Here is a 16,792-nt window from a genome sequence, read left to right on the forward strand (position 1 = left end):
GGTTCAAAACAGATACTTACAGGCATATTTTTCACCCGAAGCTGATGTTCGCAATTTACAAAAGCTACCTGTTAAATGCATGGTAGAGTGACATTTCATGATGTCCTGCATCTTCAGCATGTAACCTGTTTGTTTTGAAAGTTTATTTTCAGTGATATGTCTCTTCTGACCAAGTTAAGGGCAAGGAGCTGTTTGTTGCTAGTCTACTTCAAGGATATATTTACTAATAGTGAAATTAAATAGTATTACGTATATTATTCTGATCTCTGGACATGGCTTTTGATGTAATTTCATGTGTGCTTTTTTTACATGCCTCCTAGTAGCATGCCTCCCACTCACTGAATGCCTGAGCTCTGTAGCTCCCTTGGAAGAGTCTGTGCTGTTTCAGATGAGAACTGAAAGCAAATAATCACCCCATGTGTTACTACTTAGTCTACTCTACCTTTTCTGAAGATGTAAAGGAGTTAAGCTTTCTAAAAATTGTGAACATGTTTTTAACTGTTAGATCTTATTTTTTGTTATTAGATTGATGGAAATGTTTATCCCCTTGTCCTACTCATAGTTTCGTATTCCTGTCCAAGATCATAAAGACAAAAATACTGCTAAGCTCTTATCATTGCCAGCACCCTGACCACTTGAATTTAGAGAGAACTGATATCATTGTCTTTATGTGGTTACTTGTCTTCCAAGTGTCCTGCTCACTTGTCACAGAGCTGAAGAGAATACTAAAGCATGACTGGCTCCACATAGTTGTCTGCAACAGATTGCAATTGCTTTCCAGTTTTGACTCGTAACTCACATTGCTTCTTTTCCTCTACCTTGCTCTCTCCTTTATTGGAATATACGTGAGACTGAGCACATGGCTGAAGCATAAGATGTGCTGTCAGTAACCTTTTCCCACTACTTGCCCATAGAGATCACCAGTAACAGAGGAGGAAATTCCTTGTGTGTGGCTACAGAAAAAAATTGCAGCGTTCTGATGCATTGGAATGCTTTCATAAAACTGCTTTTTAAAAAAACTTTCTGGGGTTTAGAGTGATGGTTTGGGTCATAAGTGTTGCAAACAAAACATCATTCTGAGATGGTTTTTTATATTAATAATGCCAGTATTTAAAGCTTGATTTGAAAGTGCAGTGTTTTTCTTGTCTTATTCCTTTGTACTAGGATTATTCCAGTGATGATGCCAAACTAGAATACAATGTAGATGCAGCCAATGGTATTGTTATGGAAGGTTATCTATTTAAGCGAGCCAGCAATGCTTTCAAGACTTGGAACAGGTAATTATCCAGAACTTCTATTTACTAGCTTAGTAAGATACTGCTTTTTAAGATAAATACTGGTCTGACTTACGAAACTCACTGATTCCACACTTTTGACAGAGCATTTGGATGACTGTTAATTAATGTAGAGATGGCACTTCAAAGGTGTTTTCCCTTATTTTCTGTCTTGGTTGCTTGCAAGCCTTTTTTCTAGGAGTGTATTTTAATCTGGAGAAGTCCTATGGAAAGCTTGCTTTGTGTGCAGCCCAGATCTGTAATTGCATTTTGGCCTTACTTTGGGGTTAAAACAGCAATTCTTATGATTGTACACAATGAGCATATGTGAATCTATATGCTGGGGAAATAAGTGTTAGAAAATTACGTAAAATGGAAGTTTTATAACTATGGGAAGGAGGGAAGCACGGGGAGGGATTAGAATTATTTTTCCTGAAAGATAAGCGTGTAATTGTTACACTTTCCAATTCCTGTCCTATGCAGTGACTCCTGCTTAGTAGTTTTAGTGGTCCTGTTGGGGGTTCAAATTACATTGTTAGTCATGTATGTTGTATATTTTACTATTGTTTAAATATTTTTCTCCCTGAACAGGATTTCATTTGCACTTCCAAGACTGTATGTTTTTTTTCAAGGAAACACTATATATGCTGTAGCATTTACAGTGCAGTTGGGTACGATTATTTAAATTAAAATTCATTTGTTGTGATACAGAGCTCTTTTTACTGTCTTGTGCTCAACTTCTGTTAAACTATTTGCTGTGATTCAAGATACTCTTCCAGCCTTAATATTCTCTAATTCCTTGAGCGTCTTGGAACTTCACAAGTCCATATAACAAATTGGGATTGCTTCCTTTAAGTCCTTAGACTATTGCAAAGCCCATTGTGTCAAGAAGGCTGTGGCTGTATTTTCAAGTCATGTGCAATGAGTGTAAGGGATTTTGCTTTAGACTGCTTCTAGTTTGGTCTTGATTATTCATCTGTACTTTCTAGGTTAGTTTAATACAAGCAGAATTTAATCCAAACAAAATTCAGAATACTCCAAGGCAAATCTGCAAGGCATTAAAGGACAGCTGAGGGACACAACTCAATGTATGCATCAAAAGTACATTCCCGGTCTGAAGTGAAACATTAGTTTGAACACACTGCAGTAGCAGGGCAGGAGGTGGCCCTTCACTGGGTTATCAGCAGGTTGAAAGGGTTCTTTTTGCAAGGTGTTTTGCAGGATTGATTTCAGCCTCTTGGTAAGTCACTGGAGGCAAAAATCCAACTAGTCTCTCTGGGTTCTTTTCAGCAGCATGAAGACCTTGCTCTGTAGGGAGGGAGCAGGACAGGAGTGTGGAAAGGTAACTGAGACACAGGTGGCTTCATACCTAGTAATACTGCACATGTATCTTACCTTAAGGTGGTTAGGGAGTACAATTCAATAAAAACTACTTCTTCTATGTTGGAAATCTAAGTGGACCCAAAATAAATATGGAAAAGTCATAATTAAATCAAGGTACCCAATAGCATTCCTTTAGATTAAGTTAGAGGCTTGGACACATATAATGGAATTCCTATATACTCCTTTAAGACTGAATTAAAGGCACCAAATACCATTGCAATTACCACTATTGATGTATACTTGCCAGCTTTAAAAAAAAGGAAACTGTACAATGGATTTTGTCTCTGATACACACCAGTATGATTGTAGCTAAAAATTAGATAACTGATGCTTCTTGCTCAATGAATGTGTGCATGTATTAGTCAGTGAATCCATGGGCACCATTGTGAATTATGCTGGGAAAAGTCTGGTTGCTCTGAGAGAAAAAACCAAAACTCTATATTGCAGCCCTTCGAAGGGTGATAAATCAGTTCTAATGAATGGAAACTTGTTTTGTTTACAGTCCAAGCTAATTTCTTGCTAGGTTGTAGGTTCTTCCTGGAGAAGCTGGCAGCTTGTGTTTAGTCTAAAGACTTCAGTTATTTGGGCTTTTGCCTCAAGTTTCCTGTTCTTGGGTTTCCTGTTCTTCTTCATGACACTGGATTTAGAAATCAAGAGTGTCTGAGCAGGTTACAAACTTAAACAGAAGAGCTATTTGCAATTCCCTGTTATTGTCTTGTAAAAGAGCTGGAAAATTTGCAGCCTCTTTTTATTGTGACTAAATGGATAGTATATAATGCACACAAACATTTCAGATAATGTACTTTGGAATCAGAATTACATCCTTATACAGGAAAGTCTTACAGTTAGTGGTATAGAAATATTTTATTTGCATCTGTATCTATTTGTGAAGGTAAGTCTTATTGTTCACAGGTTTTTTTGAGGCATCAGGAACTGAAATCAGGTGCATTTATTATTGTGGAGCAATAGGTGGAAAGCTCTTTTGCTTCCTAGAAATTCCAATGAAAAATAAGTCCATATCATGAAGAAAGATATGTATGAATAAATGTATGTAGGAAGATATTTATCATACACTCGTATGTTCCAAGTAGTTTTTATGTTGGATGCATTAAATGGTTTCCTTTTTAATTCTGCTGTGTTTTCAGATCATGCTGCTACTTTGCTTATTTTGCTCATTTTGCATTTTTCATTCCTTTTCCTCCTTTCCCTTATGTTTTAATCCTACCCCATTTTTTCACATGACAGGAAAAAGCCAGATCACATCAGGTACCAACCAGCTTCTTTTATGCCTTCCCAATGTTTCTTTGGCACGCAAAAAGCTCTTAATTAACCTCGCATTTAATTTTGATTACTTGCAATGGATGTATAAGTGGCTCAGTCTAAGAAAATAACAGAAGGATTCTGCCTGGGATGCCAGTATACCTGTGGCTTAACACCTTTAAAAGAATTAGAGAGACTGAGCTAGTTTTAGCTAAAAAGGAATTGAAACAAAGTGTCTGCACTCAAACTTGGGAGCCTGCAAGATCAGTGTTTTGACTTTTTCCAGCTGAAGTTGGTAAGATTTTTTTACCAACTGGATTGGAAATAGACATGTGACTTTTAAATGTTGTGCATTCTTAATCATTCTGTTTTGTGTCCTGATAGCAAAAAGTGAAGAAAATTGTTTTCTTTTGAGAATCAATAAGCATGATTCATTTTTTATGTAGAACTTGAACTAAATTTTATGTGGTTTTGGAATTACTCTCAGTTCTCAATCTGGAAAATCTTTATAAGTTATTTTTGTACTGTTTTGTATTTAGACAGTATTCTTTTGAATTCTGCAGGCACAGATGATGGAAAACACTCAGTTTCTCAACTCAAACAGCTATATGTAAGCACTACTGAGTGAGGGAGTGCAAGTTACTTTAAAATTCCCCTAGTATGTTTTCTCCTTCGCTGTCCTCCTTTCCTGTTTTGACAGAATGGCACATTTCAAGAACCTTTTAAAAATAGTCATTACTTCTTGTCCACGTTGCCCAACAGTTCATGAACATTAATTCTCAACACCCTATGGCAGTACAGTTATTGTATCCTGGTAGTTCCTTACTGCTACTGCTGTGGACCCCCAGCAGTCTGTTTCCTACAGTAGTGAGTAGCTCACTGATTGTACTTGGTTAATATGAAACAACTCAAATGCATTGGCCTGAATGAAACTGCTGTGGTGCTGACATGTTGGAGGGGAGTCTGCCATATTTTTTTCTCAATAATAACATAAAATATATAAACTTTATCTTCTTTTGATGTATACTTTAAAAGTGCAATCTACAAGTTAAACTACGTTCCGAACTGTTGATCTTTTTCAATAGTAATTTATTTAACAAAAATAAATCAAAAACTTCCCACTTTTTGGCTGGACCGGAAATTTGTTTTAAACAGTTTTAATTTCTCTACTAGGAAAAAAGGGACTGGAGTACTTTGAAAACTTCTAGATTAGGCTTTAAAGGTGACACAAACTTGGTTTACCATTTGTGTCCTCACTAAGTTTGCTTCGTAACTTAATAAATATTTATCTGTACAACACTTGAAACATTGCATTAATGAAGTTAATTACACTAGGTCATTATTAGGGATTTACTCCTTTGCATGATAACTTGGGGCAAGGCTGCATTTAGGCATTGATTTTAATATTTTAGTACAATGTTTTAAAAAAGCACATTGAAGAGCCTGAGTTTCTTTTTCTAGTCTGTTGGATTTTTTGGTGTGTGTTTTGGGGTTTTTTTTTGTTTGTTTTTTTTTTTTTTTTTACCTATTTAAATATTAGGAATAACCTGCCTTATGTTAATACTTGGGGCTTAGTTACTGCATCTATGGTTTTGGTTTTTTTAACAGATGGTAAAGGTGATACCTTTTAAATAACACTGACCAAAACTACTGCTGTTAATAAGTTGAAAAAAGTAGTAACTTTTTACGTTATTTGTTCACTTATCTTAAAACCCAAAACCCAAAAAAACCTGTGAAATTGGAAATCCAATATTAAAAGAAGATACTGTTGCTGCTTTTAAAATTAAGAATATCTGCACAACATTTGAAAAGATTAATTGTTAAAAGGTAGAATCTCATCTGTCTATTAAGTACTAACTTCTCTAACAAATACTAGCGTTTCTGATTTGACTCTTAACTTTCTTTTATGTTTCTTAAGTTCTAATTATCTTTATGTGCTTGTCTTCATCAATGGCTTGTGGTGGTTGAATAAATATATGGAGCTCTCGTTACTAATTGTAGTAGACTGTAGCTTGAAGTTCAGCAGCCTGTGGAGAATAGCAAGATCTGTTGCAATACAATGTTTTTTATCCTGTTACCATTCAAACTGATTAACACGGCAGAAAAAAAGTGATGTGTGGTCTCAGTGGGGCATTTGATAACTGAGGAACTAGACTATGATAAACACAGTATCACAATATAAGCCTGACCAAAATAAAAAACTGTAAATTTCACTTCAGGACTGAATTATTTTAATACCTTATTTTTTTGCCAATTCAAAACCAATGATGATTTGTTAGCCAGTATTTTGTGCATCCTCAGAAAAGCTAGAAAGGGATTGTTGTGTTTGCTGTTTGTGTTGTTTTTAAATTCTCAGTGGTCTGATAAAATGCAGTTGTTAAATCTGAGGTGCTCACAATTTTTTTTCCAGAATACGGATCATCTTTTCATTCTATATAAATTGCACCCTTTCTGACCTCTGAGTTTGACAAGGGAGGACACAGTTCAGAAGAGTTTTTATGCATTGTGCTATCTTTTGGATTTTACAGGATGCCTTCATTACATCTTCTATTTGATATTTTCCTACAAAGCTAGGCTTAAGGATAATACATAAAAGGTTTTCCTTGATTTTACTTTGTTTTTTAATGCAATTTTTATTCTACCATCTTATGTTTTTAAGAAATGCCAAAAGCAGAGAGACATTAAACGTACATGTGACAGCAACACTGCAGTATTCTCAGTGCCTTAGAAAGTTATTTCTTAGTTCTACTCCCCAAAATATTTCAAAAGTTGAGTAGTTCATGAAGTTTTTTTTATTCAGGCTATCTGAATTTGTGTTATCAAACAATTACTTAATATTGCAACTTGCTACCAAAATACAGAATTAAATGTCCTTTGAAATGAAAATGTTCTGTTTGTTACCTTAACTAATGTTGTCATAACGTGAATACATTTGTTTAGGACTCAAATTATTTGAACCTTGCTTTCTTTTCTGTTTCGTCTCTGCTTTCTCTTTTCATTACTCTCAAATACCTGCCAAAACTGACTGCAGCATTACTTCTGCTAATGCTTTTATGGAGTCTCTCTTTAGACTCTGTTAGCACATTTTTGTCAAATAAGCTCCTTAAAATCAATTATATATTCTCTGGATGTTTCTTTATTTGAATAGGCGCTGGTTCTCAATACAAAATAACCAACTTGTGTACCAGAAGAAATTTAAGGTAGGTATCAAAAACTGGCTCTTGATAGTTTGGGGCGTGGGTCATACTTTTCCATGCGATTATTTGTTATCCTTCCTCTATGTGACTTTTGTTAATTTTTGTATTTTAGGATAATCCCACAGTAGTTGTTGAAGACTTGAGGCTTTGCACAGTTAAACATTGTGAAGACATAGAAAGACGTTTCTGTTTTGAGGTGGTTTCTCCAACAAAGTAAGGAGAAGTGATGAAGCATGTTTATTTCAAAACAAATACATAAATATATATAAATGCATTAGTTTTTTTTTTTTTAAATAAAAGCTTACATTTCTCATGGGATAGATCAAACCAGGAAAATCATCTGAACAATTCTGTCTTTGGAAATTTTGGCGAGGTCATACTGTGAGAAGTGTTTCTAGTATTTAGTTTACTTTTGGCATTAAAATAAACATGCATTCTTGTGCTTTATGCATAAATGGCTTGTGGCTGTGAAGCTGTTAGGGCTTAGTTGTAGCTGATACTATCAAGCTGCTTAATAATGTGGGAAATAGATCAGTTTCTCCAAATATCTGATTGGTGTAATGAGAGAGAAACATTAACAAGTTTCATATCCATAGTGTTAAATTACATTTTAGAATGCACTAAATGAAAATCCCAAATAAAAATATTCTTTTAGCTCTAGCATTGTACTATGTTGGTTATATTGGGAGAAGCATGGGGGTCCTGCTGCAGCCATAGCTGGGTTTCTCATTAATGGTTTTGCCATATGGTAGTACTTAATTTTTTGATGTAAGGTCAACCTTCCTTGTAGGTTTACCTATACTCCCCCCTCCTACTTATGTTTCTCTTCTTAATAGTTTGCTGACACAATATTTGCATCCTCGGTTGTGGTTTGCTTCTGCTTGCCTGTCCTTTTTCAACCCATAAGTACTGGAACAGCTTTATATTTTATGACCAGTTTCCTTTGACTGCTGGTGTGAAAAGATGTTAATTCTTTGTTAAAGAGCTTTAAATTATTTTTTTCTTGGTCACGCTATTTTCTAGGACTGATACCTGTCTTGTGTAATTAGTCATGGAGGTAAATTGCATGTGAAGATAATAAAATGAAAAATTTGGAGTAAGAAAAGAAAGGGAATAGTAAATTAAGCTGTTCTCTGGGTAATTTGGAGAGTCATATCTATATTTTTTAGTATTACCTGCAGATGGTTTTGAAACACTTTGCAGTTCAGAAAGGGTCAGCTGCTTTGTTTTCTCAAAATGAGTGGATTTATTAGATGATGCCAACTGAACAATATACTTGTGCTCATAGAACCTTCAGTAAGTTTCTTGCTGTGTTTTATTGAACGTGTTGTTTGGTGTTTGCTGCTTGGTCAGCCTCTCTGAATTTGAGTACTCGTGTATTTGTCACAGAAGCTGCATGCTGCAGGCTGACTCGGAAAAGCTGCGACAGGCATGGATTAAGGCTGTTCAAACCAGTATTGCTACAGCATATAGAGAGAAAGGGGATGAATCCGAGGTGAGTTTAAAAGCCAGACAAACAACAACCCTCCTTAAATCCTAAAAAAATTAAAAATAGAGAATTTTTTTAAGGAGAGGAGAGGGCAAAAAAGAAAACATTGTTTGTCTTCCAGTTGTAATCCAGTGAAATTTGAAGCATTTATATCTAATCTGTATTTCATTTCATTTTAGTAATGTACTTTGGCTACTACATTTGAGATTTTTCTGTAGTGTGGTTAAAATGCATAGGATTGTGGATGTTCTAGTACGTAGCTTTCTCTTTCTTCAGTATTTTTTTCAGGTCTTTGTCATTCCTTGGCCTTAAATGTAGAAGTTACTTTTCTAGGATTCTAGTGCAGTCAGTATCTGTAGGGACTTATATTTCTTTAATTTATTATGTGTCTTTTGTTTATATTTTTCAGAAACAGGAAAAGAAATCGTCCCCTTCTACTGGAAGCCTAGAATCTGGCAGCGAGACAAAAGAGAAGTTGTTAAAGGGAGAAAGTGCTCTACAGCGAGTTCAGTGTATTGCTGGTAATGCTGCCTGCTGTGACTGTGGTTTGGCAGATCCTCGCTGGGCCAGTATCAACCTTGGAATCACACTGTGCATTGAGTGCTCTGGGATACACAGGTTGGGGAACTCTACAGTATTGTATTTGATTTCTTCATTGACTTAATTAGGAAGAGTGGTGTTTGCTTCTTCAAATGTGTAGTGAAGCAAGGTTAGAGACCCCTGTTTGTAAATGGAATTAAACTGCTTTATTTGCATAAATGAATGATAAAATTGTCTGAGATAGGACTAATGTGCTGCTACAGATTAATGGTTTTTTTCATGCTGTTTAGGAGCTTGGGAGTCCACTTTTCAAAAGTAAGATCTTTAACTCTGGATTCATGGGAACCTGAACTTCTAAAGGTATGAGAATACTTTTGAAGCAAGTTGCTATTTGGTACCTAGACAATTTGTTCTAAAGCCACAGTGTCAGGAAGTTAAATGTAGAAAACTTGCATTTGTACCCAACTTGTCCTAAATTTTCTACTCAGAAGTGCTTATAGTTGCATGTTTGTGCAGGTTTTTTTAATTTGCATTTTCTTATAATACATTCAAGTAGTCCTTGTTACAAACTTGGAAGTCAGAACAATGTATGATGCTTTTGGGTTCACAAGTGCATTTTGAATAGTAAGTTTCATCTGGTGCTTTCAACATGTATAAATGGAATTCTGTTTACAGACCCATAGTAGAATGGGCTGAAAAATTTTGGAAGTGCTACAGCGTGATCATACTTAAAAATTCAGATGCCAACTCTTACAGTGAGATTTGTACTCTTACTGATTTATAGGAGAACATTCATGCAACTGCTCTTATGTGCTATTTGTGTGCCAAAGTTTTGGCTTGAACCATGGTTATGAAAATCATGAGATATTAAAATGTGGAAATAACTCACTCATGGATGAATGTGTGCAACTGAGTAGCTGAAGCAAACCATTTGTTTCTGGCTGTGATGTTCTGGTACTTAGGTATTGTTTCTCAGTTCTGAACTATCAAAAGCAGTGTGAGGAGGTGTTTCTCTTCTGATTAAGTAATTTTAATAGCCATGTGAGGAAACAAACAAACAAACGAAAAACGTACCACCAAGACCTGCACCCCTTGTCCTGTTTATATTAATTACCAAAACTGAATATTGTACCTGATATTAGAAGCAAGAAGTCTGTTCATTGCCATCAGTGAGCTGGACTTTATGGGCCAAAAATCTCCTTAAAGTTGCATCTGTAGGCTGTTTATTCTTTTGATCAGATTAAGGTTTAGTGAAAATGTCTGTTGGATAAGATGGAGTAGAATTGATGGAATTCTCTTGTCAATGGGATAAGAATAGCTACCAGCAAAGCTGATGGAAAATAACACCTTTGTCAGTGGGGTGTGCAGATGTTGTTCTGATTGCACAAGAAAGATTCTTGAGTGACAGTTGGTCATTTTCGCAGTCCTTTTTCAGAAGGGAATGGCACTTTAAAAGTTTCTGTATTTTTTTTTACTATTGTGCTCAGAATTTGGTGTCTCTGTTCACTGATGGTTTTGTTATCCTGAGATAAACCCATGTTTATTTCTGCAAGTGTACTTCTACAAGTCAAAATACTAACTTGTCAAAACAGACTAAGGTTAAAAACAAGCAGGTAGCAAAACCTCTTGCAACTTTAATTTTTTGTATTTTGCTTCATAGCTTATGTGTGAATTGGGAAATGATGTTATAAATAGAATATATGAAGCAAAGTTGGAAAAAGTGGGACTAAAGAAGCCACAGCCTGGATGCCAAAGGTAGAGATTTACTTGCCTCTTCCTTTTTCTTGTTGTTGTTGTACTTCCTTCAGCCTCCAGCTTTAAAAGATGCTGCCACTTAACTGTGTAACACTTTGATTTGCTTTGTTTCCCCTTCTCACCACTGTTTTGGTCTCCCTCTTTTCTGACTATCTTTGCTCCCTTTTGGTCTCTCATTTATTTGTTCTTCTGATCTCACCCTCTCCTTTTGGTGACAACTCTGCAGTGTCCTGCACTGTTATCAACATGGGCACATTGACTTGGTTTCCTGTCTAGTTTGTACCATTTCAGCCAGCTGTCCTAGGTCTGTGAATGCTCTTGGAAAGAGCCTGCTGCTCTGCCTTTTGTTTATAGTGACTTGGTTCTTGAGTTTGATTTTTGTTCCCTGATCCTCAGAATGCTTTCTGCCTACATTGCACATGGGCTCTGCTGCTTTACTGCAACCTTCTAATGACTACTGCTGTCTTCCATTTGTCTGATGCTAATTTGCAATTGAAGGTATTTTTCTAATGTTTTGTTCTGCTGTAGAAGATCTCTTTTAAAAGTGTGTTTTACCAGCTTTCCAGTTCTGTGCTTCTTGCTGTCAGGCAGTTTTGGGGTAAAGGAAACAGTGTTTTGTGAAGTGTTGGCAATTTTGATCAATGCTAATTAATATACAGCATGTAGGAGATTTGCTAGGTACTCCTTTTAGTGGTAACTGCTTTTCAGCAGCTTCAGTAGCAGCATTTCCATAGTCTGATCCATCAGTTTGTCACGACTGGTGAGTATGTCTTAAGATGATGAACTCAGGTTACAAGAAAAAACCTATCAGTATGCATTATGGAACTGGTGACTGTCTGCCTGTGGCTTATTACAGTTCTGGTTCTCTTGCACAATCATTATGTTCCTTTAACAAATTTTGCAATTTATTTCTACCTAAGAAACTAAATATATGCTATAATAACTGGTTATTAACAGTGTAAAACATGTATAAAGGGTTACCACCAAGAAGGGGTAGCTGGATTTGGTGATTGTTGTAGGTCTCCTCCAATTGAAATAGTCTATTCTAAGTAACACAAGCTAATGCTTATTTCTTCCACATACCACTTTCTGAAGTGTCTGCCTGGAAAAAAATGAACTCTATGTATATGAACTTAACAAAATTACTTTCTTTTGAGCCTTATGCAAAATTTAATCATGAATACAGGAAGAGTTAAGCAGTGTGTTAAGCTTAAGTGTGTGTTAAGCTTCATTTTTCTGAAGATGTCTTTTGTGTGATAACAACTGTCAGATTTGGTTACTGTATTGGGTATGAAATGGATGTTGTTTTAATACATGAACATATGAAAATATTGGCTTGTTAACTCCAGTGGCTTTGTATATGTCAGGCAGGAGAAAGAGGCATACATCAGAGCGAAATATGTGGAAAGAAAGTTTGTAGAGAAGCAGCCTACATCAGCATCTCTGCCTGAATCTAGAACGAAAGTTTTGCCTGAAAGTCAGGAAGCAAAAAGGCACAGTGGCCCAGGAAAATCCCTTTTGGCAGGGGAACCAGGTGCAACATCCCAAAAAGGTATTTACACACTTCTCTCATGAGCTACATTAATAATGTTCTTTTTAATTAGAATAATTATGTATTAATTTATTTCCTGCCTCTGGCAGAGAAATCTGAGTATGTCTAGTAATGTGTCATAGCCTAGTTCAGAGGTATAAGGGAGAAAAGACTTGTTCAGAGGTGTACATTTTTAGGTGGGGGAAAATTTGGAGTGGGGATGCTTACCATTCAGAAACATATTAACCACCTTCTTTCCTCCATATTTTCATCCTTCTTAATTTTCCAATAACGTTCTTTCCTGCCCTGTCCCTTCCTTACTGCCTGCTTTGTGCTTTGCTAACTTGCATGTCCCAGCGGTTGCTGTAAGTAGCGACGAGGCGAGGCGAGAGTCTCTGTTCTGTCCTGATGAACTAGATTCACTCTTCTCCTACTTTGATACCTCTTCAAAACTACGTAGTAGTAAGTACTATAGCTATGGCGTGTTCACTATTTGCACTAGTGATCCATTGCGTGTTGTGGCCATCTCCCTGCCTTTAATCCAGTGTCTCCAGGCTACTGCATTGCTTAATGTTTTCATGAAATAATTTAAGCTTTTTTACTTCTCCTGATATTTTTATTTCTAATAATCTTTGACATTTATTCTTATTATAAATGCTGTGGTTTCAGTATGTGACTTTATAATGTTCTGTGGATGCTTTAAGAATATTTAATAATTACTGGTAATTTTTTTAAAATTATGTATTCAGGACCAAGTATAAGAGCTTGCTTTATTATCATGGTATCTGTCGAGTACGCAACTTACAGTCTGCATAGTAATTACAGCTTCTCCCCCACACAGTACGAAGCAGTGACAGTGGGATCCAGCAGAGTGCTGATGACAGCAGAGAACACCTTGCCTCTACTGTATCAGCTAACAGTCTGTATGAACCAGGTGTGTTAGGCTTTGCACTTTAAGAGGAAAATGTAATAACTTTTTGGTAGTATGCTCTCAAAAAGAGCAGTACTTCATGATATCATTCATGTCTCTTCTATCCTGGTGGGCCAAGATGTTTTCAGTAAGGGCAGTAACTGCTTGATTGACCTTTCTCTCCAGGCACGGTAGCAAGAATGACATTGAATCCCTCTAAATGAGTTCAGAGAAGTGTTTTTCCAGTCAGATAATCATGACCCAGAGCTTTTATGGCACTTGTTATTTGAGCATTCTTAATTTTTCTGCTTTCTCCTTATGCGGAATTCACAGTGTCTTTTAACATTACCCCTTCTTTACTCAAACTTCTATAAATTGACATTACTTGCTATTTAATATTAGCATGCTGGGCTGACAGATGCCTATCTTGCCAAAATATCCAAAACGTGTATTTATTTATAAAGCAAATTTAATCTTCTACATCAAAGCACTCTTCTAGGGTATGTTTTAAATCCACAGCTGTGGTTTGTAGGCAAGTAGCACGTGGCTTGGATCTTTTCTTTGATTGTATGGTGTAGAAACTTAAGATGCTGTAACTCTTGAAAGCTTAAATATAGCAATATCTTTATCTCTCAGACTTCACTCTATATAACTTACTGATATGGAAAAAAAGATTATGCTTCAGTCCAAAAGATTTTAGTCACAGCAAGTGCTTGGTAAAGGACAATGGCATTCTTTAATGAAAACTAGGTCAGAGCAGTATTAGCTTCATATTCAGGTTTATCAAGCTGCTGCAGATAGAGATACATTTGTGTGAGTGTATATCTGCAGGAAATGAGTTTTACTCATATTTTGCAGTATGGGATAAAACACACTTCTAACCTAATATGATTTCTTAGAAATGGCACGGAATAGGTAGGTTGAAGGATATTCACACATGTAGAGAGAACTGATTCTGGGCAATAATAATGCCCTGAAGTGGCCATGCCTAAGTTCTAGAACAAGAACTTGGTTCAAATACCAAAGACTTGTGGCAGAATCGTGCTGCTTAAATTGTGGCAGAATGGGGCAACAATGCATAGTGCTCTTTAAAACCTGAGCTACCTTTTGGTAAGGCATTTTTTGGTGAGAATTTCAGGATTTACCTTATGAAAACAAGGATCAGATAAGCAGGGTTTTTTTTTCCTTTTCAGAAGGAGACAAGCAAGAGTCTCCTGTGTTCTGTGACTCCAAACAGCCTAACCCAGGACTGCAGTTGTATCAAGCTGCCTTTGAGAAAAATCTTCCTGATATGGCAGAAGCATTGGCCCATGGAGCTGAAGTAAACTGGGTCAACATAGAAGAAAACAAAGCAACACCACTCATTCAGGCAGTGCGAGGGGTATGTGATGTACAGAACCAACTGATGTGGGAGGAGGGAAAGGGAAATAATTAAGTTATTTCTGTGTCACTGTTCCTTTGGAACTGCTTGCTTTGTTAATGAATGATAATATGATGCTGAAGTTGTCTTTACAGTGTTCTGTCAAAGTTGTTTCTGAACTATTTTTTTTCTGTTAATACTTTCAAATTATCTAACTTAGTAGAGGTTAAATGTTATATGGCAGCAAGTATCTTTTGTTTCCTTTGTCACATGAGTCAGTAGTGAGAAAGCAGAACAGGTTTTGTTATTCTTTTAGAGATCTGCTGCTGAATTGTTTCTTTGCTTTGATTCCATAGGGTTCATTGGTTACTTGTGAATTCCTGCTGCAGAATGGGGCCAATGTCAACATCAGGGACATAAAAGGAAGAGGACCCCTCCACCATGCCACAGTTTTAGGGCACACTGGGTAACTCACTGGTCCAGAATTTGTAAACAGTCATCTTTTACTATGGTTGTTTAATGTGAAGCTACTTTATTTCCCTAAATATTCAGGCCTTTTAGTGTGTTTCAGGTGATCTAGGTTTTTTAAAACTTTTGTGGTGATAAAGGCAAGAACATTTTAAATTGCCAATCTTATCCATTAGCAAAATGCACCTATAAACACTTCTCTCCATCTTGTGAAAGTGTGTATTTCATAATGCTTTGAAATGCCATGAACTTTTGGTGAAAACCTATGTTGGTTTTCTCATTTTCTTAAGAAATAAGAAAAAGGAAATAGAAAAAACAGTGGTGTGTGAGGGTCAATACTTTTTCTGACTAATCCTACCTGAGAGCATCTCATTTCAAAATATACTGCATTATAACTTGGGGTTTGGATTCATGGTTTGTAACTGAAATCCTGTTCCAGCTCATTTCAAGTGAGGACATAATCTGGTGGTACCCAAACATGCATGCATGCATTCTAATTGGAGAGTTAAGTTGGCAGCCTGGGATAGTTTAAGACTAAGCTTCATCAGTATGCCCTGTTTATAAAGGTGAAGATTTAAAGAAAGACAAGATCAGTTTCTATTGGGTAAATCAAGCATCTGTGAACTGTTCTGTACAGTAGCGATTTATCCTGCTCATTGGTTCTTGTCTGTCATGGTGAAAAGGATGAGGTTTTTTTATTCTGTAACCTAAGATGATTCAGGAAAGTAGAGTCTCACTTCTTCTAAAGGGTACAGCTCTTTTCTGCACTCATGTGATTTGACTTAGGCTGTCTTTCTAATGTGGATTAAATAACGATTTTGCTTGCTACTTTAACAATTTAGTTGTCCTAGATGAATAGCACTGATTTTGATATGTTCAAGAGGCTTTGATGATTTAAACCAAATACCAAATGTTGCATCCAGGTTGAATTATTTGCTTTTTTCTGTTATTGTTGTGAAAATTATTCTTAAATGTTTTTTCTAAACAGACAAGTGTGTTTATTCCTAAAACGAGGAGCAAACCAGCATGCCACAGATGAAGATGGGAAAGACCCATTGAGTATAGCAGTAGAAGCTGCTAATGCAGATATTGTAACATTGTAAGTTGTATGTTTTTCTTTAATTAGGTAACTAGGTTTTCCTATTCTGTTTCAAGTTTAAAAAAAAATGTTGACATTCCTTTACATAAAATCAGGGAGAGCAAAAGAGAGTGCATTATCTGTGGATGTGGGATGTGAGGTTGAATAAGGAGTGTGTTGTAGGTGTTGAATTGCAGGATTGTTGGGGGGGGGAGCTTGGGCTTTTAAAAGTGATGTTGTTCTTTTTTCTTTCCTAAATCCTAGGTTACGTTTAGCAAGGATGAATGAAGAAATGCGTGAATCAGAAGGACTCTATGGACAGCCAGGTCAATACTCCACTAATAACCATACTGAAATGCAGTACAAGAAGTGTATTCAGGAATTTATCAGTTTACAATTAGATTCTTAGGATCTGAGAGAAATTTTAAGTAGCTTCATACAACAACGTTTTTTATAAATGATATGTTAAAGCTTCATTGAAATTCACCAGTGTGACTTTGTCAGAGTATTCGGAGGACCTAGAAGGAGACTGTTTACAAAGTTCATA

General features: G+C 36.2%; 1 protein-coding gene across 7 annotated transcripts in view; it reads left to right on the plus strand.

Annotated features, from left to right (window-relative positions):
• ACAP2 (ArfGAP with coiled-coil, ankyrin repeat and PH domains 2) overlaps window positions 1–16,792 on the plus strand; it is a 62,304-nt gene that overhangs the window by 36,764 nt on the left and 8,748 nt on the right. Inside the window, exons 10-24 of one of the 7 annotated variants that reach the window (XM_071752238.1) lie at window positions 1,165–1,277; window positions 3,903–3,923; window positions 7,066–7,117; window positions 7,227–7,327; window positions 8,504–8,609; window positions 9,013–9,221; window positions 9,434–9,503; window positions 10,804–10,898; window positions 12,266–12,450; window positions 12,787–12,891; window positions 13,271–13,363; window positions 14,533–14,720; window positions 15,056–15,165; window positions 16,156–16,266; window positions 16,510–16,571. In XM_071752238.1, coding sequence (XP_071608339.1) covers window positions 1,165–1,277; window positions 3,903–3,923; window positions 7,066–7,117; window positions 7,227–7,327; window positions 8,504–8,609; window positions 9,013–9,221; window positions 9,434–9,503; window positions 10,804–10,898; window positions 12,266–12,450; window positions 12,787–12,891; window positions 13,271–13,363; window positions 14,533–14,720; window positions 15,056–15,165; window positions 16,156–16,266; window positions 16,510–16,571 — 1,621 coding nt within the window. The remainder of the gene's footprint in view (window positions 1–1,164; window positions 1,278–3,902; window positions 3,924–7,065; window positions 7,118–7,226; window positions 7,328–8,503; window positions 8,610–9,012; window positions 9,222–9,433; window positions 9,504–10,803; window positions 10,899–12,265; window positions 12,451–12,786; window positions 12,892–13,270; window positions 13,364–14,532; window positions 14,721–15,055; window positions 15,166–16,155; window positions 16,267–16,509; window positions 16,572–16,792) is intronic. The other 6 variants (XM_071752239.1, XM_071752242.1, XM_071752241.1 and 3 more) reach the window with 6 other exon arrangements.

This window comes from Heliangelus exortis, chromosome 9, assembly GCF_036169615.1.
Source record: "Heliangelus exortis chromosome 9, bHelExo1.hap1, whole genome shotgun sequence".
NCBI classification, from domain to species: Eukaryota; Metazoa; Chordata; class Aves; order Apodiformes; family Trochilidae; genus Heliangelus; species Heliangelus exortis.